Raw genomic sequence first — 22,899 nt, forward strand, 5'->3', positions numbered from 1 at the left:
TAAAGGTCACACAGGGTATGAGCAGCCCCAAGGATAGTGAACAACTGTCGGACTGAGTAGCTTACACATATCACTTTGACATCATTTGTGTCAAGGCTTCAGGTGAAGAGGTGCAGTACAGGGAACATGAGGGACATAGAGAATCCCATGGAAACAGACTCTGCTTCATCAGTCTGTCAAGAATGATGAATTAATGAAAAGAAAATACATTGTATGCATGTATGAAGTTGTCAAAAACTAATGAAAATGTATTTTTAAAAAATGCTTGTCTTCCTTGGGTGATAGTAATGTATTTGTGCAAGCATTGCCACAAAAAATTGACCTGAGATTTCTACTTGATGCCTTAGGGGGAAGAAATATATTCTTAGTAAATAGCTATAAATTCACAGTGCAACCTAACAAAAAATATAACTTAAGGAAATTAGATAATGCAATAATGTGTATAGCAAAACCCTGGGGCCTCAGCAGACCAGAAGACCCCTGGTGAGGCTGAGTATTGTCATGCTAACAGTCTCAGCTGCAGTGACAGGCTTACAGTCTCAGGGTGTCTCTGCCTCCCACACAGCGGCAAACCTCTGATTTTTCTATCAACAATTTGTTACGACAAGGTAATGGAAGGGCAGAGGTCACACTGGGTTATTAGAATGACAGAAAGAAAACAATTTCAAAAATGGGTTTTACCAAAACAAGTGAAATATATTTTTTAGTATTACTCTCCAGGATTGCTATACATTTGTGGAAGGTGGTAAATGGGAGACTCTGAAATACATTCTGAAGAATGTTCATCTTAAAAAGAGGAAGTAGGGGACTGGAGAGACAGTTCAGTGGTTAAGAGAATACACTGCTTGTGCTAGTACCCATGTCAGGCAGCTCACAACTTCCTGTGACTCCAACTCCAGGGGATCCCAACCTCATTTCCCCTTTTTATTTAAAAAAAAAAAAACTTATTTTTATTTTAGGTGTATGAGTGTTTTTCCCTGCATATAGGTATGGGTACCAGGTGTATGCAGTACCTGAAGAGGCCAGAAGGGGGTATCATAGCCTCTGGATCTACAGTTATAGACTTGTGAGCAACCATTTGGATGCTGGGAACAGAATCTGGGTCCTCTGCAAGAACAAGTGCTCTTAACTCCTGGGCTATCTCTCTAGGCCCCACATTCCCTCTCTTTTTTTTTCATTTAAAAATATGCATAGGGCATACTGCCTGCATATTTGTCAGTGTCCACAGAGGACAGAAGGGGCATCTGATTCCGAGACTCAAGTTATAGGCAGTTAGGGGCTGCTGCATGTGTGCTGGGAATTAGAGCCACTGAGCCATCTCTCCAGCCCCATATCCTCTTTTTATACCACAGCGTTCATACAGTTAGTGCTGCCCATCTATGCATGGGTATGGGGCCATCCACTGGAGCATGGACAACCTGCCCTTAAAGAGAACTGATTCTTCCTCGCCTAGTATAGCCATCAACTGTCAATAGCGCCTCAGCTAAGGGTGGGGCCTTGTGAGTCTCTCTCCTACTCATGCTGGAATGGTGGCTGACTTGATCTTGCACAGGCAACAACTATTGTGAATTTATGAGTTCAATGGTCATGTCTTGAAGATACTATTTTGCAGTAGTCTCCCAACCACTGGCACTTACAGTCTTTGCACCTCTTCTGAAATATTCTCTGACTCTTGGGGATAGGGGGTATGTGATAGATATCCCGTTTATGTTAGCCAGTATTCTTATCTGTCAAGTCTAAAAATGTTGCTCAAATTACTCAAAGGGGGTCACGTGAATGAGTCAGGAAAACATACCACAGCCATCACGTAGACTCAGGCCCCGTTTCCTAGTAACAGTTCACACCAGTGATTGTCAGGAAAGGAGAGGCTGACAAAGCCCAGCAAAGAAAGCAGCAGTTCAGAGACCCATGCTGGCCATCCGGTATCCGGCCACTTACAAGTGGAAACCCAGCTCTCATTTAAGACTTGACTAGTTAGTAGTATGGCACCCACTGCAGCCTGGAGCTCTGAGAGGCTCCAGGAATCTTTCTGAAACCCCACCCCCCACTTACAAATAAAAGAGAACATTTGCTACATTCATAGATAAGCCCAGTCCCAAATAGAACAAGGAAGACAAGAGTGTTTCATCTGAGTTAATTTTCTCGCCTGAACTAGTTTTCAATAGAGACACCTTCAAGTAGTTGATGTGAGGTCTTTGGAGTTGGGATTGTACCGGAAATGAAATAAAAAACAATTCCATTTGGAGTTGAATCCACAACTCTATCAATCCCCTCTCCCCCCTTTCCTGCCCTGCAAAACAAAAGAAAAAAGAAAAAGGCATTAAGGTTGATGGCATCTCTGAACCTCTTGCACTAGAGAGAAGTATCAACAGAAATAGTAATTTGAGGTTAAAGACTTCAAGAAATTAAGAGAACGTTATACCTACTGTTTTTGTTTGTCTGTCTTCTTTTCAAGACTTTAAGGTTGCAGAAGTTCCTGTTCCTTCACAAAACAGGTCAAGATTCAGTATCCACAGACCGTTAAGTGATTTATTTATTACCAGTTTTCAGGTGTGATTAACAGTATTTAATAGCTATTAATCTTGGGGAAACAAGAGGATTGCTCAAAATCAACAAGATCTAAATTGCTACGTAGTATCTTTAAAAATGGAAACTGGAGACTTGGAGACTTCCCTAGCCCAGAGAGATGGTGCTGCTGTAAAGGACAGAGAGAACAAATTCATTACTTGCCACCAGAGGGCAACCTTGTTCTGCAGTGGAGAAGATGGTGCAAGGTGCTCACATTTTAGTGTGGGTGATACATCTGATGCGTCATTATATGGCAAAAATTCTCCTTTCAGTTTGTCCCATGATGCAGAGAACTTTCATGGCCATGACAAACTGCCTATATTTCTCAGGGAGGTAAGAAAGTGTCTTGTCCCTGCTATTAGCCTGCTGTTTTTTATGCTGGAAGAATCTGCAGTACAAAGGAATTATCTACTGAGACTCAGACTTAGGGTCCTGTTTCCATGAGGAACCAAGACGGCCAGAGGATGGAAAATGGTCTCAAAGTACCCTTTCCATCAAGGGTAGGGAATCCAAATGCATTACATGCATGTATGGATGCTAAATAACTTTTCATAAGGGTATTTCTCTCTGCTGTATTAGTCTCAGCAGCTCTTATCTCCCTGGCTTCTTTCTCCATAACATCATTAGTCTCTAAGTTAAGTTCATGTTCATTTCATGATCGGTAGTCCTTTAAGACAAAGTTCTTTTAATTATAGGTAGCTGGCCTTCAGAATTTCCTTATGGCCACAAAAACAGATTAATACAATGACCCTTGAGTCCTCTATCTGTATGTGTCTTTCCTGTTCTACTGTAGATGCTTATTTGTTCATCAGATTAACAATGGGAGAAGGGAAGGAGATAAACAAAACCAAAAAGGTGGCCAATATGCATTTTATAGTTTGATCCCAATGTGGAAAATATGCAAATGAGGAAAGGTTGTGAAGCAATAACACAGTGCAATAAGATGCAGTCATTAAAACAATATTTAGGAGAAAATGTCTGTGCTAGTATTGTGTAGAAAAAAAAGTAGGTGTAGATTGGGGTGGTGGCTCAGTGGGGAAAGCAGCACCTGACATGAACCTCTGGCCTCCATGTGAGCCTGCTTGTATGGGCAGGCACACCCCCAGACATGGGTGCACACCTATACACCCCATCCCCACCCCCACCCCCACAAATCAGTCAATCAACAAAAAAAAAAGGAGGTGTGTGCATGGTACTACGTTTTGTTTTGTTTACACCCTCCTCTTCATTCATAACTAGCTCTAGGGATAGTTATGCTGAATTTACAACTCTGTGTGTGCTTTTTGTATTTTTCATTTTCTATTATAAACATGAACTGTTTTATATTTATTAAAATATAATTAAAATCCAGCAAAGACTAAGTATAGGGTTGAGAAAGGAGAGAAAGGGAGTCTTTTGTTAGAAAAAGAACTCTGCTTTTCACATAAGATTATCCTCACCAAAAGGCATGCCAAAAGGGTTGTATTGTGCCTGGCTGCCTTATTGGGTTAATTAAAATTTGCCCTCCCAAGATTTTCCGCTAGACCCCATGTACACACCCATGACAGATGCTAATGTTACACAAAAGGCATGCAGAGGCAGACCCAGAAAGCAACATTCTTGGACACGTTTACCTGGTAAGAGCAGACATCTGCTAAGGAAGTCCACTTCACACTAGTGGAGGATGTGCACAAGCCAAGCAGCAAGATTTTCTTAAAATCTTCTCTTCTAAACACAGATTTCTGTCCCCCACGACTGGCAAATCAGGAGGCTTGGAAGATACCAACAGACAGACATAAGCCTGTCTGGGGACCAGGCTCAGCTATAATTGTTGAGGCTTCGCCCCAGTGACCTACCTCCTCTAGCTAACCCTCACTTCCTAAAGTGGCCCCAACCTCTCAAAACAGTACCACTATCTGGGGACCAAGTGTTCAAGCACATGAACCTGTCGAGGCATTCACATCCTAACATCTGAAGAGCCTCTTCTCTATGCCTGTATGCACAGGCACGACGTTTTGTGATTGTTTAGCAGTTTCAATTCCACAGGTAAAAGACTGATAACATTTTTGTGGTTTTGTTTTATTACTTTTTTTTCCTGAGACATGGTCTTGCTATATACACCAGGCTGTTATATACACAATTTTCCTACCTCAGCTTCCTGAGTCCTGCGGTTAAAGGAATAAATACATTACCATACCTGGCTCAAAACTGATACTTTGAGTGGTTTTGTGTGCTGTATGTATGTAGGCACATATGAGAGTGTAGGGGTGCACATGCATATGTGCACATTCAGAAGCCAGACGTAGAGAATGGATGTCAGCCTCTATTGTTCTCTGCCTTAAATGTTGGTATCTCACTGAACCTGGAGACTGCCATTTGGGGTAGACTGGCTGGCCAGTGGGCCTCTGGGATCTACCAGTCCCTCCTCTGCCTCAGGTTTACAAGTGAGCACAGAAGACCATCACAAGACCAGGAGACAGAGGAGGGGATGGAAGGGGCCAGCCTGTGACCTCGGTAGGGCTTGCCTCTTAAATGTCCACTACCACACTGCTGCCAGCATCTGAATCCTTGGGGGCACACTCAAACCGCTGTAGTCAGTATTCACTGCACCCAATTTTTACTTGGGTATTAGGTCCTTATGCTTACCTGACAGGCACTTTACCATCTGAGCCATCTCCCCAGCCCCAAGACTGAATATATCTGAAATGCAAAATAAAATAAAAAGGCAACAGCAGCAGTGAGCAGGGTTCCTCAATCTCAGTCCTGATACCAGAAGGCAGGGCCTTCTTTGTTGTAGTAATTCATTCCTATCAAGGGCCATGTGGAGCCTGTCCCTGAGAGTGGAGATTTTAGCTCCAACTCAGAGGGCTACAGCTAAAACAGGTGAGAAACCACTGTGTTCATCTAGCCTGAAGTTAACAACCTGTAGCCCATTGCCACAGTCTATATACACAAGCTGGTTGGCATTCAGCAAGTTCAAATGGCTTCAACATAGATTCCCTGGCCCACAAAACATAAACCATTAGATGTTTGCTGACCACTATGGACTGAATACAACGGTTTGAGTGTGCCCCCAAGGATTCAGATGCTGGGAGCAGTGTGGTAGTGGACATTTAAGAGGCAAGCCCTCTTGAGGTCATAGACTGGCCCCTTCGCTCCTCTGTCTCCTGGTCTTGTGATGTAATCACTCTTGCAGGCATTCTTACTAGTGTGATGTGATGACCACGAGGTTAATACAGCTACAGGGGCCCTCGCATGAGCCAGACCTATGCTGTTTGGACTTTAAGGTTCCAAAACTGTGAGCTAAACAAACCTTTATATTTTAGTAAGTAGCCAGCCTCACACATCTCCTTTTAATATAGACTAAAATACAGACTAAAACAATGACCCCCTAATCTCTCTTAGTCTTTCCTAGTCTAAGGCGGGGTTTTCCATTTCTACTATAGAAACAACTGCTTCAGCCCATCCTGCCTGATGATGTTTACAGTGACATCTGTAAGTAAACATACTTCACAAACACACCCAACTATTTTAACAAGAGGTCCAAGAAAGCACTATGAACAAGGGATGCTGATCACTACATACTCAGTGCAATACCCAATCAAAACGCTGAGGCAGAATGGTTCCCCTTTCCCGTGTTTTCTTTGACTATTCAAAATACAGTTCGAATGTACCCAAAATAGGGGGCTGGAGAGATAGCTCAGCAGTTAAGAGCACTGGCTGCTCTTTCAGGACTCAGGTTCAATTCCCAGCACCCACATGGCAGCTCACAATCTGTAACTCTAGTTCCAGGGGATATGATGTCCTCTTCTGGTAAGCTCCAGGCACACACGTGTTGTACAGACATACATGCAAGCAAAACATTACCACACATAATAAAATAAATTTTTTTTTAAAGCTCCCAATATTGATGGACACAGTAGCCGCTTGCTTTAAAAAAGATGAATAATTCTCCACTATTCCAGATCTGGAAACTACCATATGGTCCAGAAACTCTACCCTGAAGTAAATACACCAAAGAAACAAAGCATGTCCACACAAACACTTTCATTCAAGTGTTTAGGACCTCATTTTCCAGAGCAGACAAAAGATGCCCATCAACTGACAAACAGGAAAGTAAATCCAAAAATGCCTGAAATAGATGGATCTCATTTCAGTAAAAGTTAAACCCGTTCTCACTAGTTCTGTTTTATCTTCTGAAAATAACATAGCAAGAATTTTCAAAGGTCTATTTAGTGCATGGGTGTGTGGGGTGCACATGTGGATCTGTGCATGAGCACATGGAGGTCAGAGGTCAACCTCATGTGGCGTTACAAACACAGCTGCCTCACACATGGCTTTTACATGGGTTCTGAATTCAGATCCTTATATGCTTGCAAGGCAAGTACTTTATCAAGTGGGCCATTTTGTTGGCCCCTAAGTGTCCCGGTTTGCATTTAAAATTAGGAAAGCTTTGCGGGGTTTTAGAAGTGAATCAGAGTTCCTTAAAAAGATATTAAAGGTGAAGCTGAACACATAAAAATCTGTAAATAAAACTCTAAAATCAAAACAACACTTATTTATCTATTTGCTTATTTTGCTACAGTGCTAGGGCTGAAACCTGGGGCTTCGTGCATGACAAGCAAATGCTCTACAGCTGAAGTGCTCCCCTAACTCCAAGGGAAGAATTTCACTTTACAGCATCAATTCTATTTTGGATGTTCATTTAAAGTGATCAGTTGGAGCACACACCACTGTGTGCTGTCTGAGAAATTCTGCTCTGTGACTAGATTTATACAGAGTAATCTGTATGACTTCCCACAAAACTTCCAAGGCAGCCAGCAAGTCAATCTGCAGACAGATATAAATCATATTCACAAACTAATGAAGCAGAGAATTCACATGTGCGATCCAAATAAAAGCTATACTCCTGTGCCCCATTCTAATAAAAGTCACAGCTTACATGTAGCTCATGATATTGACAAGAAAGACTGCTTTTTGAAGGTGTTGTTTCCTCACAGTGACACTTGGAGAAGCTTATTTTAGCTCAACCAAGATCCAAAACTCTTAAGAAGGTCATAAAAGGTGAAAAGTAACCATGGAAACCATAGTAAGTCCCTGATATTCCTTCCTTCCATCCTTCCCTCCCTCCCTCCTTCAATTTTAGCAGAAAGATCTGTAACTTCTTCCTAAAATATAATTTGAAATCAAGTGCAGAGCTTTGTTGAATGAAGGCCCACTTCTCAAATGGATGGCAGGCACAAAATGGAGGGACCCCATGGAAGGAGGTGGCTTACCGTCACAGTGAGTGCATGTGTAGATCTCTGGAGCAGTGGGCCACCCAGCATCCGATCACAGACCTTGAGAGGTGCCCACAAAGACCAGGACTACCCTGCAGAGAAACAGAAAGACTTGCAAACAAATGTCATGAAAATCCATGAATCCATCCCTTTTCATCCCTACTTAGGATGAGACAGAATCTCATCCTAAGTCATATTTTACACATTTTATTCGTTCATCATTTTTGTCTTCACCTTTTGTATGAAGATAGAGGTTCTAGATACAAAGAATACAAAATGGAATAGGGATTAAAACAGCTGACCAGGCATTATTATACCTGTAGCAATTCTGACATGATAAAATCACTACTAACATAGATTCTGCTGGTGCTATCACTTAAAATAATGTCCCAGGAGGCACCTTAGTCTTTAGGACAGTGTTTTATGCAACCAATAACCTGTGCACACCCTCAGGTAAAGACATGCATAACATTTAGAATAAATCTAGCATGCTTGTTAGTGTGTTGACACATCTGCTCATATCGTATCTTTGGCTCCTCTAAAAGCAAAGTCATCACCAACTAATATGTCTTTATTCTTTTGTTTCCCTCAGTGCTAGGGGTATAAAACCTAGAGCCTTGAAGGAACCAGGCAAGAGTTCAATCATACCCTAGCTCCATTTCAACCTCTCTAGTGGTGTTTTTATGAACTGCCATTTCAAAGGGTTCTGACTGAATTTATTTCTGTATTTTTACCTACTTGTTTACTGATTCATTTAGTGTATATCTGTGTGTGCACTTGAGGCACCCAGAGGACAACTTTCTAAAGTCAGTTCCCTCCTTCCTTCATTTGTGTCTCTGGGATCACACTGAGTCTAGTCAACAAACTTGCTGCTGGGTACTTTTACCCTCTGAGCCATCTTGCAGGACCCTGAAATGACTTGGAAGAATCTAGGCTCCTAGCTCATGAAAACACCATCCTTTACATCACACCAAAAATTTCTTTAAGGGGCTGGAAAGATGGCTCTGTGGTTAAGAGCACTGGCTGCTCCTGCAGAGAACCCAGATTCAGTTCCCAAATCCCATATGGTGAGCTGGCTCATAACAGTAACTCCTGTTCCAGGAGATTCAATACTCTCTGGACTCTATAGGCATGATGCTTGAATGTGGTGCACATACATACATGCAGAAATTCACATATACATATAAAATTAAAAAGACTATTTTTATTTTTTATTTTTCAACAACTAAGAACACAAATCAGCTAACCAGCAGATCTAACCTAACAAGATATACTCCTACCCTTGTAAACTTTATTTATGAATGAATTCTGCTCCTGGAGTTCAAACTATCCAAAACCACCAGAAAACGCAAGAACCAAGGAAATTCAATTCCAGCCTCTCAAATTCTTATTTGATCATCTTGAGCAACAGCTAAAAGGTGCAGGTTTGCTGTAACTCCAAGCCACCAGTGAAGCTGTGAGGGAGGGTGCTGGTTATTACCCATTATAAACTGTTTTCAGGAAATTCAAGCAAATCAGCCCTACAGAGTTATGTTTATAGTTCTGCTATTTAAAGGAAGGAAATGAAAGAGATTTGACAGGCAAGTTCACAGGCTTCCATGTTTCATTCCAATATTAAAAAAGAAAGAAATCTTAAGTATTTTAGAAATAAAAATAAGACTCATAAAAATTTCACCTACAAAAATCTCTGAATGGAAATTAAAAGACACCAAACCAGAATGAACCAGGCACAAAGGAATATGCTTTTAAAATAAAAACAAATTTTGCTATGAAGAAAATGCAGTGGGAAAGAGGGGCTGGAGAGATGGCCCTGCAGTTAAAGAGTCCTCTGCTCACTTGCAGAGGGCTGAGGTCAGTTCCCAGCACCCACATGGCAGATTCAATTATCTGTGCCTCTATTTCCTGACAATGTTGGCTTCCTCTGGTACTGCACATGCATGTGATACCTATACACACATGCAGGCAAACACTCATATACATCAAATAAAGACAAGTATATCCTTTTAAAAAGGAAAAATGTGGTGGAAAAAGGACAAAACTCTTTGAAGGAAGCTGAAGGGGAAGCAATGACTACTCAGGGTAAGCTGTAAATTATGGGGTGGGGGATAAGCCTTATGATGAAATAGCTAAATGCTACAAAGTATCAAAATATAAGCAGCTGTCACCACAAAAAGCTCCAAATTGCCTGTAAATTAAAAGATTAAACCCTATCATAATTCAATAAGCAATTAATATACTAACAGTTCTTATTACAAGCTGTTCAGAGAAAACTTTAGAATTGAATTCCTATTTTCCTTGGTCCAAAACAGATGGTAACTCACAAATCAGAGTTTCAAAACTGAAGACTATCTTTTATATATGTTGTGAAACTCTGTAAGCCTAATTGATTTTATCATCTGTGTGTGATCAACACACACACACACACACACAAAGGGGAATTATGACTTTGGTTAATGGCATTCTTCTGGTTATACAACCTGTCAAAAATAATTAGTTGATTGCTGAAAACAGTAAATTAAAATCCTTCTAAGAGCTAGTTTAGACTGATTTCCCCATGATTAGTACCATAAACAAAAGCATCATCAATAGTTGGTGTTCTCAGGGCTGGGGAGATGGCTCAGTGGGTAAAACGATTGCTTTGCAAGCATGAGGACCTGAGTTCAGATCCCCAGAACCCACACAAAACTTGGGCATGGCCCTGAACATCTGTAACCTCAATGCTGTTGGATAGGGACAAGCAGATCACTGGCCAGTCTAACCAATCAGTGAGCTCCAGGTTCAGTACAAATTTGCCTTGGTCATTGTGTTTTATCAGAGCAATAGAAAAATAACTAAGAAACTCACTGTATTTTTACTGTTCATGAATTCCCTAAGTTGGACACAGAATTCCTGGGGCATAAGGTACCCCCAACCTTCCTTTTTTTCTCCACTGTATCCTGTATTTCCTTCTGTTATGTTATCCAAAACATCATTTTTATGCCTCCTGCTAATAGGAAGAATGCCATCATCCCATGTTGATTTCTGTACTCTAGGTTGGACGCACAGTATGTACAGTAGGAGGGAGAGGGAGGGAGAAAGAGTGAGGGTGGATGGACCATATATGGTCACAGAACATTGCAGTAGCTGATAACACACATTAACACAGTAATTACACAATCTCTCTGCCACATTATTGCAAAATGCAAGAAGGAAGTAAAATATTTTCACAAGGATACTAGAGTTCAGAAAGATTTCTTTGGAATTCTTCCTGTGTAGGTTGGAGTTCAGGGACTTGCACATGGCTAAGTAAGTTCTCTACCACAGAGCAGCATCCCTGCCCTGTTCTGTTTTTCTTTTGGGACAACATCTCATTGAATTAATGATGCAGAGTAACCTGAAAATGAGATCCTTCTGCCTCAGCCTCCTCAATGCTGGGGCTACAGGATTTTAAGTAGGTCCTCCTTCTACACCCCTGGATGTGACATCTCAGCACACTAATGTCCTATTTGAGTGTTCCTGAGCCAGCATTCACCTCCTTTCCTACCCTCTAACTCTTCATACAGTTCCTGTTCCACAGGGTTGAGAAGTCACACAGATGTAGCTAAATGTCCAAACTCAGGAATGCCCTCTGTTCAAGCCCATTCTGAAGTTAAACAGGTAGGTTTCTTCATTCCCACTTTATTCTAAACCCTGTTCATCACTTTATAGTGCTTCAGAAAAGCTCTGCACATTTGAAAAATACTCATTTCTAGTTGTTTCTAGAAAAATACAACATTTCTAGTTGTTTGGTGTTTTGCCTGCAAGTATGTCTGTGTGAAGATGTTGAATCCTGGAGTTATAGACAGTGGATGTGCTGGAACTAGACATGAGTGCAGCGACTGTGGGCCAGTGCTGGGACCACAAATGAGTGCTACAAAGAGTACTCAGGATTACAAATCAGTGCTTGGATTACCAGTGAGCTTTGGGAGCACAAGGATTTCAGGTGAAGGTACTAGATGCACAGCGAGCTCTGAGATTGAAGGCATGCATGCTAATACGTAGCCTACCAGCAGCACAAGCATTTCAGCACTTTCGCATGCATGTGTGTGTAAGCCAGAGGTTGACATCAGTGATTTGATTGCTCTGCACCTTATTTACTGAGGCAGTCCCTCACTGAACCGAGAGCTCACTTGTTGAGCTAATCTAACTAGACAGATTGCTCCAGGGATGCCTCTGTCTCTTGCACAGTGGGCTTTACTTAGATTTTTCTGTAGGTTCTGGGGATCCAAAGTCTGGTCCTCATCCTTGTATAGCAAGTGGTTATTCCACTTGGCCATGTCTAATCACATGGAACTTTTAAATTGCATATAAGAAACGGTGTTGAAATGATATCTAAAAGTGTGTTCCTCAAAGGCAGTTACTTTGGGGATTACATTCTTAGCCTATGAGAAGAGCATTAGCAATTTAAAGAGTCCTCTTTAAAAATGATGTCAAATTGAAAAATATTTTCCTCACAAAAGGAAATCCTGTCGTCAAGACTCATTTACCCCAAAATGACAAGAACATTCTGACTTGAGTTCCCTATCATTAAATATACTCCAGCATCCTCAAGATTATTGTTTTTAGTTGAAGTAAAATGAAATCACTTAACATAAAATTAACCATTTGAAAATGTGCACTTTGGTGGTATTTAGTACAATGACGTCTTAAGGAACCACTACCCACAAAAAGCTTGTATCATACTAAAGGAAAACCTTCCACCTATGCATGCACAATCATTCTACCCCTCCGCTCGGAGTATCAGAACTGCTAGTTGGATGTCCATACCTGTATCAGAGTATGACACCCCTCCGCTTGGAGTATCAGAACTGCTAGTTGGATGTCCATACCCGTATCAGAGTATGACACCCCTCTGCTTGGAGTATCAGAACTGCTAGTTGGATTTACCTACTCTGAACATTTTACATAAATACACATCACATAGTGACCATTTTTGTCTGGCTTCTCTCACTGACCATATTTCCAGAGCTCTTCCTTCCACAGCAAGGCTCTAACTTCATTCCTTTTTATAGCCATGCACCATGTTGTTAGTGTTAAGTGATTTTCCTTCTAGGGGCGATCAGGCAATGTTAGGAGAAACCAAGTGGAGGTGAGCTTCAGGGCAGTGACAGAGAGAAACAAAAGCACACATGTGCGCACATATGTGGTCTCCAAAATAATATAAAAATCAATGTGCAATTCCCAAAAGGCTCTGGAAGCCTGAAATCTATGACAGTATTTGACTGAAACAAAAGTATGCCAAGATGCTAATGACTTAAAAAATAAGTATAATAATAGTGCCAAGAAGTAGGCCAGGTCTCCACGAACCTTTATCCACTGGGAATTAAAATCAGGCCACCACCCTCAATTTTCTTTTTACCCATGAAACTATGACAATGGGCATAGGAAGGTGAAAACTGACAATATCTGAATTGTTTCCTCAGATTACCTTTATTTAATTTATTTCTTTGTTTTATTTTTTATTTTTATTTATTTGTTTGTTTTGTTTTGTTTTTAGAGATGGGATTCCTAACATCCACCTTGAGGCTCCACACACACATGTCAGATATCCATATACACATGTACAGCACATATGAAAATGAGGACGAGGGGAGAGACTCAATTCAGCAACTCAGGCATCAAATTTTAAGATCAGACACCCAAAAATATACTAACTTGATACTAGCATGTTGAGCAATGATGTAGTAAAATAACGTTTGCATCTTATAATTAAGCCATGCAGTTTCTATAAGAGCAGAAGTCTGTATACCTGAGGAAAGCACTGTAGATCATAACATAGAACCAGTCTCAATTCTCAGAGTGTGGTGAGGACTTGGACAGTACATGCATGGGTTGTGTGTTCAGAACCAAGGCTGAAGTGAGGTTACACATATGCAGCATGGGTGAGCCCTACTGGGAAATCCTTGATTTCTCCTCCACCTTACTGATTGAGGCAGGGTCTCAATCAAGTCACTGATTCGGTTAGTCTTGCTAACCAGCTTGCTCTAGGAAATCCCAGGTCTCTATCTTTCCAGGATGGAATTATTACAGGTGGGGATCCAAACTCAAGTCCTCACACTTGGCCAAGCAAGTACTTTGAGCCATCTCCCAAGATCTGACATCAGTTTCATTAAAATAATAATAATGACAAAAATAATAATAGGACTTTGGCTTAGGATTAGGACAGAATGTCCAAAAATTTTTGAAATGGCCTTAAATATTTTGTGCTATGTATTTATACAAAGTGGCATTCTTGGCAATGAAGATTATAAGTTCAAAATATTGATCAACTTTGAAAACCAATGAGGATGTTCTACATCCTACCACATCATCACTTAATTCTTTATGTAAAAATAAGCACATCCATCTCACTAGTATGCAAATCTGCATTCATGTTAATGATAAAATACGAAAGAACTTTTCTGGAATAAATTTTTTATGATTTATCATCAGTAATGTTTTATATTTCCTATATATGCAGAATTGTATACAAATTACTTAGGCAAAAATTTCATGAGGAGAAATCAAACAAAATTAGCCTTGATTTCAACACGGTATTTTGTCATTGTTGTACATAAATGCCCTATGTTTATATGCATTCCTGAAGATGCATCATACAAGGAATCCCCTCCTTTTTAAAATTAGATGTATAGTGTTTATGTATGATACTGCCTTTCTTAACAATAACTAATTTCGTATACAAATTCTGAGGGCCTAAACTTAATATCCTTTAAAAACTGAGCTTATATAGCATAAACACAATAGACAGCTATAAATTTAAAGCAAGGAGCCAGGCGGTGGTGGCGCACGCCTTTAATCCCAGCACTCGGGAGGCAGAGGCAGGCGGATCTGTGAGTTCGAGGCCAGCCTGGGCTACCAAGTGAGTTCCAGGAAAAGGCGCAAAGCTACACAGAGAAACTCTGTCTCAAAAAACCAAAAAAGAAAAAAACAAAAAAAAATTTAAAGCAAGGATTGTTGGATAAAAATTTATTTTAAAATAGCATAGGAAAAATAATAAAAAAATTACTGTTCCATGTCTACAGGCTGAATTGGAGTCGGAGTTCTCTGGGGGGTAGGTGTAATATTTCAGTGATGTTATCTGCAGGTGGCATTCTTGGCTTATGACATCAATTTTCCCTTAACATGTGGAAGGAACACTCTACAGAATGTGACAGGGTCTGAGCAATGTTTGACATATATTTAAGATAGAGAAAATGGGGACTGGAGGGATGGCTCAACAGTTAAGAAGACTGGCTGTTCTTCCACAGATCCTGGGTTTGATTAACAGCACCCACAAGGTGGCTCAGAACCACGAGTAACTTCAGTTCCTGGCATGCCTGTGGTGCTCAAAAGTACATGCAAAAGAGAGGCAAAACACCCACATAAGTAAAAATAAAATAAAGATTTTTGAAAAAAATTTTAAGATTATTTACTGAGTTTGTATAGTAAGTTAGTAGGTACTGCCAACTGCTGCTACTACCACTTTCCATGAGTGTTCAATGTTATACATGATTCCTACAAACAGAAGCTTTCTTGGTAACCCAAGTCTGCATGGTGCAGGAAGTCAAGACCAAGTTATAAGCATATTTCCCACCATTATCTTCCCAATTTAGGTTAGTATTCATAAACAAAGAAAAACTAGTTAACTACAGGAGTCAACAGTCTGTTTATAACATGTATAAAAATGAAATATATGACAATAGTTCAGGACTAAAGATAGATATTGTGAAGTTCTAACATGACACAGTAATGTCAACAAATGGATATACAGAGGATGACAAAGATGATGGCTATAAACACTAGAACCACACAGTAAGAGAGAGAGAGAGAGAGAGAGAGAGAGAGAGAGAGAGAGAGAGAGAGAGAGAGAGAGAGAGAGAGAGAGAATATACAGTTAATCAAAGGGCAGAATTGTAAAAATCTCTAAGTCATAAAAGTATACAGAAATGATAAGGGAGAAACAAATGAAGAAAAGTAGTAGAAATACAAAGTGAATGGTCAGTATTAAGTGGTGTGTTAAAATAATACAACTGGGTGATAATAAGCCAGATCCCACTTATGTTGTCTATAACAAACACACTATGCATGCATGTGTATCCTACTAGTAAATGTATAAGGTAATGATACGTCATGCTTATTGTGATGACCATATCACTGAGAATCTTTATATGTTAATTACCCACATTCACATATATTTTTATATCAATAAATTCACACACATTCATATTAATCTATGTGGTAGTTAGTGTTAATTCTTAGTTTGACAGATTTTGGAGTCACCTGGGAGACAAGCCTTCAGGCACACCTGTGAGGGATTATTTGGCCTCTGGACATGCCAGTAATGAATTATGTTGACTAGGTTAATGAAGTAGGAAAGATCTGTTATGAAAGTGATCATGAACTGTATAAAAAAGGAGAACGAGAACTGATCTCTCAGCTTCCTGGTTTTAGATGCCAAGTAATCAACTGACTCATGTTTCTGTGCCTTTGATTTCCTTATCACGATGGACTGTAGATTTGAACTATGAGCCAGAAAAAGCCTTTACACCTTCAAGTTGCTTTTACAAAACTATTATATGTGTGTGAATGTTTTGCCTCTTGAATGCATGTCTGTGTATCACAGGCATGTCTAGTGCCCTCAGAGGTGGAAGAGGGCATCAGATTCCCTAAATATGGAGTTATAGACATGAGTCATCATGTGGGTGCTGGGACTTGAACCTGGGTCCTCCGGAAGAGAAGCAGTGCTCCTAACTGCAGAGCCATCTCTCTGGCACTTCCCTCAAGTTGTTTTTTGTCAGAGTATCTTACCATAGCAATAGCAAAAGAGATTAATAATAATACAAGCTCTGAATACACATATTATACTCAATTTATCATCCTGTGTTTTGTGACTTTTTTTATTTCCTTCCAGAGTCCAGAGAAAGTACTTTAAAAATAATGACAATAAGGACTAGGAAGATGATTCAGTGGATATAAAGCTTGCCTTACAAGCATGAGAACTGGATCTCAGAGCCCCAGAACCCATGTACAGCCAGATAAAAGCACTCTTACAGTGAGACAGGAGGAACCCTGGACTCTTACAGACCAGCTAGCCTGGAGGATTAAGCAAAACAAGAGACTATCTCAAAAAAGGTGGAAGATGAAGATGCACACCTGTGGTTATCCTCTGGCTACCATATATGCATCCTGGCGTGTGTACACACACACACACACACACACACACACACACACACACACACACACACACACACACACACACACACACCAAAGATAACATAAAAGAGGAAATGTAAACTGGATATGGTGGTGCCTGCCTGTTATCCCAAGACCTATGAGGTGAGATGGGAGGATCAAGAGCTTGGGACCAGTCTTGGCTATATGGCAAGATTATTTCTTTTTTAAAAATGAGGGCCTGGCTTGGTGGCTCACCTAAAATCCAAGCACTTTGGAGGCCACAGCAGATGCATCTCTGAGTTCATGAGCAGCTTGATCTACAAAGCAAGTTCCAGGACAGCAAAGATGACATAGTAAGACCTTGTCACAAACCATTTAAGGATGCTACAGAGTTCTGCCTATTATCTAGTACGGTTGGTAAGTGAATACTCCATCATATAAGGTCAGCACTCTACTGCAAGAAGACTGAAAAATGACCTGGCCACCAGGCTCCTTAAGGAGTACAGTGTATCACACACTGGGGCATTTGAGAGATTCACTTTCCTCACTTTCAAGGTGGTAATTCAGGTATCCACCAACACTGCTGGTGATGATACTGGCAGGAGATGAGAGGGCTGGGTGGCAGAAATCACATAATTGCCATCATGTACCTCTATTGTGAGTGCTGTTCTCATTTCTCTTAATCAAGAAAACAATGATGGTCTATATCTTTAAGTTATGCTCCTCAGCTAGGCATTTTAATAGTCATTGGTTCACATTATGGACATCTAAGAACAAAGAAGCACACAGGAAGTCTGTAACATAATCAATGTAGATAAAATGTACATCTCATTAGGCTATTATGGATGTTATGACTATACTATCAGGGCAAGTACTGTACTCCAAGTGGGAACAGAGCCAGTAAGAAGCAAATGATGAGGACATTTTCGAAGACATCTTTACCCACAAAGACAAACTGTGGCTAAGTGATCCTACAGCCAATAGTTTGCTGACCTCTACCATGAAGCAGTATCACCATGGCCTGGTTAATCCCTGTACTGCAAAAACAAGGAAAAGTCAAAATATATAATCTACAGCTGTTATCAGGGTGAACACAGACATTACACACTGGGTCTAAAAGGTTGTGGACATCACTCCAGGTTAACACAGGTCTGCTTTCTGTCACTGAGGAATTTATCAGTGAAGAGGGGAGGAACCATGAGAGGGGCCATGGTCCAGGACTCTGGTCCCTGGGATCTGCACCTTAGGAATATCAAACTATGTTTTGATGAGGCTCCGAGGACATGGACACAACCAACCTTGCAAAAACTTCCAAGCTACTCTGCAGACAAATCCTTTTCAATTCCTAAGATAAACAATCAGCCCTTCTGCAAGAACTGATCCCTCAGTGCGCTTTCTTACTGTCTGGTGTTGCTAACTGGAGTGGACTCAGTGTGTGGAAAACACTAGAGCAGTAAAAAGCAGGATATCCTCCTCCCCCATGAATACACGCAGTATGGTTCTCCCAGATACATCAGTGACATGGTTGCTGATCTCTTTGCATACTGCCTTTGTTGTGAATGAAGAACAGGGGTACCACCAGCTTATTCTCAGAGGGGGCAGATACAAAGGAGATGGTTTACAATGTGAGACCAGTGGGACAACAAACACTTCACACAAAGCAAGAAACCTGTCACTTAAATAAAAGCCATGTTCATCATGTTTCATGAAGCAACTGACATATATCTCATGAGGTGCCAGGTATTACAGATGCTCTATTGTAAGTACTGTACACTAATGATATACACCATGTGAGATAATGGATCCAAGCTAAAGGCATTTGCCACACAAGCCCGACAACCTGAGTTCAATCTCCAGGTACTATTTTGGAAGAAGAGAATTGACTCCTGTAAGTTGTTTTCTGACCTCCATTTCCATACTGTGGCACATCCATGCCCACATTCACACATCAAGTACTTGTGTTTACTGTCTCTCCCACTTCTCCTGTCTTCTCCCTCATCTCCCTCCCTCCCTCCCTGCCTCCCCCCTTTCTCCTAACAATAATAATAAAAAGCTTTAATTACAAAGAAAGAAAACTCTAGAAGAGAAGCAGGGCCAAGTACAACATCTTTCAGAAGATAAGTTTTGCTCTCATTTGAAAGACCCAAAGAAGCTCAAAACAGGGGTAAAAATATTTTTAAATGCCTGCCCATTTAATGTCCTTCTCAGGAGGGGAGCAGAGTTCCCATATCCTATCATCACTGCTGGTCCTTTTAGGATTACTTCTCTGGGTATGGGGTACTAAAGCCAACACAAATACAAAAAACTTCATTGGAAAAGGATCAATAACATGCCAAGTACCATGTGCTACAAGATACTCAGAAGCAGAGACATATCTCATGTTAAGACTTTCAGGAAAATCTGACCCTCCATAATCATATCCAGAGAAACCTGACCATAGGTCACTGACATGGCATTCCATCGACATTCCATTATACCACATGGCCTGTGTCAAATGCTTTAAATAACTCAAAAGAGATAAGGAAGACCAAGGAGATGGTTTAGTAGGTCAAAGCACTAGTCCTGCAGAGCCTGGCCACCCACGTTCCAGCCCCAGAACCCATGTGGAAGTGCACAACTGTAAAATCAGAGCTGCTCCTGGCAAGAGGCAAAGAGAAAAGAGGAGAAATCAGTCATTGGCTCAAAAGTCAGACAGCCTAGAATACCAAGCATGGCAGAAACAGTAAAGAGAGACTCTGCCTCAAACAAGGTGAAGGCTGCCAAAGACTAGCCTCTCACCCACATACACACCATGCCACAAGTGTGCCATCATGCACACATAAATAAACAAAATAAAGAATATTCTGACTTCTCATTTTCTTGGTGGTTTACTCTAAGATCAAACTATTGGCTACATCTCTTGTTCATCTAAATCACGCTCTCCTCATGTACAGCATGAGCTGTCTGTTTTTTCCCTGTCTCTGAATTCCAGTGTGGCCTTATTTCTTGGAAGTTACACCCCATATCCCTAGGAGGACACTGTCTCCCTAGCCATGTAAACTAGCAAATTCTCTCAAGAGGAGTTTATTTCCCAGGGGAAGCTGTCATTAGATGAGCTGCAGAATTCCTCATGAAGGCTGGGTATCTTACAGGAGATAGTCAGTGCTGGTGAATGGGCAAAGGGCTACATGAAGTCATATGCTGCAATGCAGGTAAAACCACACATGCAGTAAGGACACAATGAGAACTGCACATAAATCACCACAATGTTGTGTAATTTCCTTTTATGTGAATCTGTGTGGTATATATTTGTTTGCATGTTCACCATGAATGTAGGCACACATGCCTGTGGCGGTCAGAGGTTGACATCAAGAACCTTCCCAGATAATCTCCCCAGGGTCTCTCTATTGAACCCAGACTCCACCCCCATTCAGTTAAGTTTATCTAGCTACCTTGCTCCTGAGAACCCCTGTTCCCCTGTCCAAGCAACAGAACACTGAGAGGCTGCAACACCTCAACTTTTAAGGAATACATAAACTGACCACATAAGGGGATGAATTTGTCTTTTGTGTAACATAATTATAACAGTTTTTTTTAAAGGAGCAAGTAGGTTTTAGCAAGGCAGAAAGAACCAAATTAAAAAAAAATGCTAGCAGATTTTGCTTCTGGAAGAGAATATTAAAATCTTTACTAACTCTCAAATTGAATTTGTGTGTCTTGCCAATCTGACTACATAAATGGCACTCTGAACAGTTCTCCAGGCTGGTTTCCCAGATGATTTTATCTGCCCACCTTTTTCTTTTTTACTCCACTCCTCTTTCCCAAGCAAAAGAGTTTTTCATACAAATAAAATTTCCAAATGCAGTTTCAGAAAAGAGAAAGCACACGTGCCCCATTTCCTATAAAAACTAAATTCCAAATGTGCTGGCTATTTTCGCAACTTTATTTTCCTTTGAGCCTGTCAAAATTCATCTCAGGTCCTAAGATGGTGATTTAAATAAAACAATATGCTAAATGTAAGCTATATACATACAGGTATGATGGTTGGAGTTGTTGTTTCTGACAAGAAATCAAACACAAAATGTGGTCCTAAAGTGGCATTTGGAGAGCTGAGGAGATGGCTAGTGGCTAAAGCCTTGGTCACAAAGATCTGAATTTGGATCCACAAGACCCATGGGAAGCTAGCTGCAGCATATGTCTATAATCCCACTGCACTTACAGAGACATGGGAAGAGAAGACAGCAGATCACAGGCCAACTAGCCTGGACTATGGAGCAGCCAACAAGAGACTGTCTCAAAAAACATGGAAGGCAATGACTGACTGAGGCTGTCTTCAGACCTCAAGATGCATAGCATGGCAGGCATATACCTGCACACAAATATACACACATAATAGACATTACACACATAAAATGGAAAACTAAAAAAAATAAAATAAAATGGCATCTTGAAGATATCATTCACAAAGGGAATATGTGCTCTTTCTAATATTCCAGTGTGAAAACCACCTTAGAGCTCTCAGAAGGACATTTATACCATATTATAGGATTATTGTGGGTTAATTTAAAAAAGAAAAAGACAGTACCTCTTAGTTGGATACAAATCTTGTTCCCAAATTGAGCATGAACAAAGGGACAGACTTTTGAAGACTCTTCCCAAGTTGGGCACCTTCATGATTTTGAAATATACCTCTAATTCAGTAGGAACACATAGCTGCTTAACAGAAATGTGAGGAAGCGAAGTTGTGGAATCCCAAGCACAAAAAAGGGGATACATCTGAAATGAGCAAAACTGAAGACTGGCTTACTTTTATAAAAATACCTATCCTCTTGGGGTCTTAAACAACTACAATTACTTCTTGCAGATGGATGCATCAGTCAACAGATATGTATGTGAGTGTTTAACTTGGGTTTGCCAATTAATTCTCTGCCCCACACATCTTTCCTTTCTATTCTAAGACAAGGCCTAAAACTGGTTATGCAATCTGAAATATCCTGGAACTATGGATTTGCCTGCCTTGTCCTCCTGAGTGCTGAGATTATAGGCATCGGGCTCAAATTTATTCTTAGAGGATAGAGCAGAAACAGCCTGAGGCTATGTTGCCTCTGCTGTCACCCCTTTATTCTGTTGTTGAATCAAATAGTCACATTCAATATCAAAATCAATGTGTAGAGCCAAGTTCCAGTAAGACTTCAACCATGAACAAAAAACTGAGTTTCAGAGAAACTGTATGTATCCTGATATATAGGTCACAGTGGGGTAAGTCTGTATTAGATAACATGATATATGGTTACATTAGAGTGCTATTTAAAAATTAACCTTTAATCTAAGTCAGCCCAAGTAACAGAAACACTAAAACATCAATATTTACTTCTATAGTGTTAATAACAGCCAAAATATGAAACTGACCAGGTATATGTCTTAGTTAGAGTTCGTATTGCTGTGATAAAGCACCATGACCAAAGCAACTTGGGGATGAAAGGGTTTATTTCAACTTACAACTCCCAGGTTCAATCTGTCACTGAGGCAAGTGGGCAGGAATTCAAAGCAGGAACCTGAAGGCAGAAACTGAAACAGAAGCTATGGTGCAGTGCTGCTTGCTGGTTTGCCCAGTGTTTTCTTAGATAACCCAGGACCTGCCCTGCAGTTGAACTACCCACAGTGGACTGGACCAATGCATATCAAATCATTAATCAAGAAAATGCCCCTACAGACTTGCCTACAAAGCCAATCTTACAGAGAAATTTTCTCAGTTAGGATTCCCCCTTCCCAGATATGTCTAGGTTTGTGCTAGGTTGACAAAAATCAATCAGGACAGTATCTATCAACAGATGGACGGGCAAAGAAAATGTGTGTGCGTGCGTGCGTGTTTGTGTGTGGGGGTGGGGGTGGTGAATGGATAGATAGATAGACAGGCAGACAG

At 40.6% G+C, this 22,899-nt stretch overlaps 1 protein-coding gene across 27 annotated transcripts in view; it reads right to left on the reverse strand.

Annotated features, from left to right (window-relative positions):
• The window catches only part of LOC102902997 (F-box-like/WD repeat-containing protein TBL1X), a 160,573-nt gene that overhangs the window by 22,067 nt on the left and 115,607 nt on the right, over positions 1-22,899 (reverse strand). For 9 of the 27 annotated variants that reach the window (XM_076561470.1, XM_076561475.1, XM_015990759.3 and 6 more), the window contains 4 exons: positions 7,824-7,918; positions 5,194-5,247; positions 4,182-4,318; positions 2,427-2,482 (listed from right to left, as the gene is read on the reverse strand). In XM_076561470.1, the coding sequence (XP_076417585.1) occupies positions 2,427-2,482; positions 4,182-4,198 (73 nt within the window). In that variant the 5' untranslated portion in view covers positions 4,199-4,318; positions 5,194-5,247; positions 7,824-7,918. Of the gene's footprint in view, positions 1-2,422; positions 2,483-4,181; positions 4,353-5,193; positions 5,248-7,823; positions 7,919-22,899 lie in introns of all 27 variants that reach the window. The other 18 variants (XM_076561483.1, XM_076561481.1, XM_042269579.2 and 15 more) reach the window with 6 other exon arrangements.

The sequence above is a fragment of the Peromyscus maniculatus genome, chromosome X (genome assembly GCF_049852395.1).
Source record: "Peromyscus maniculatus bairdii isolate BWxNUB_F1_BW_parent chromosome X, HU_Pman_BW_mat_3.1, whole genome shotgun sequence".
Taxonomy (NCBI): domain Eukaryota; kingdom Metazoa; phylum Chordata; class Mammalia; order Rodentia; family Cricetidae; genus Peromyscus; species Peromyscus maniculatus.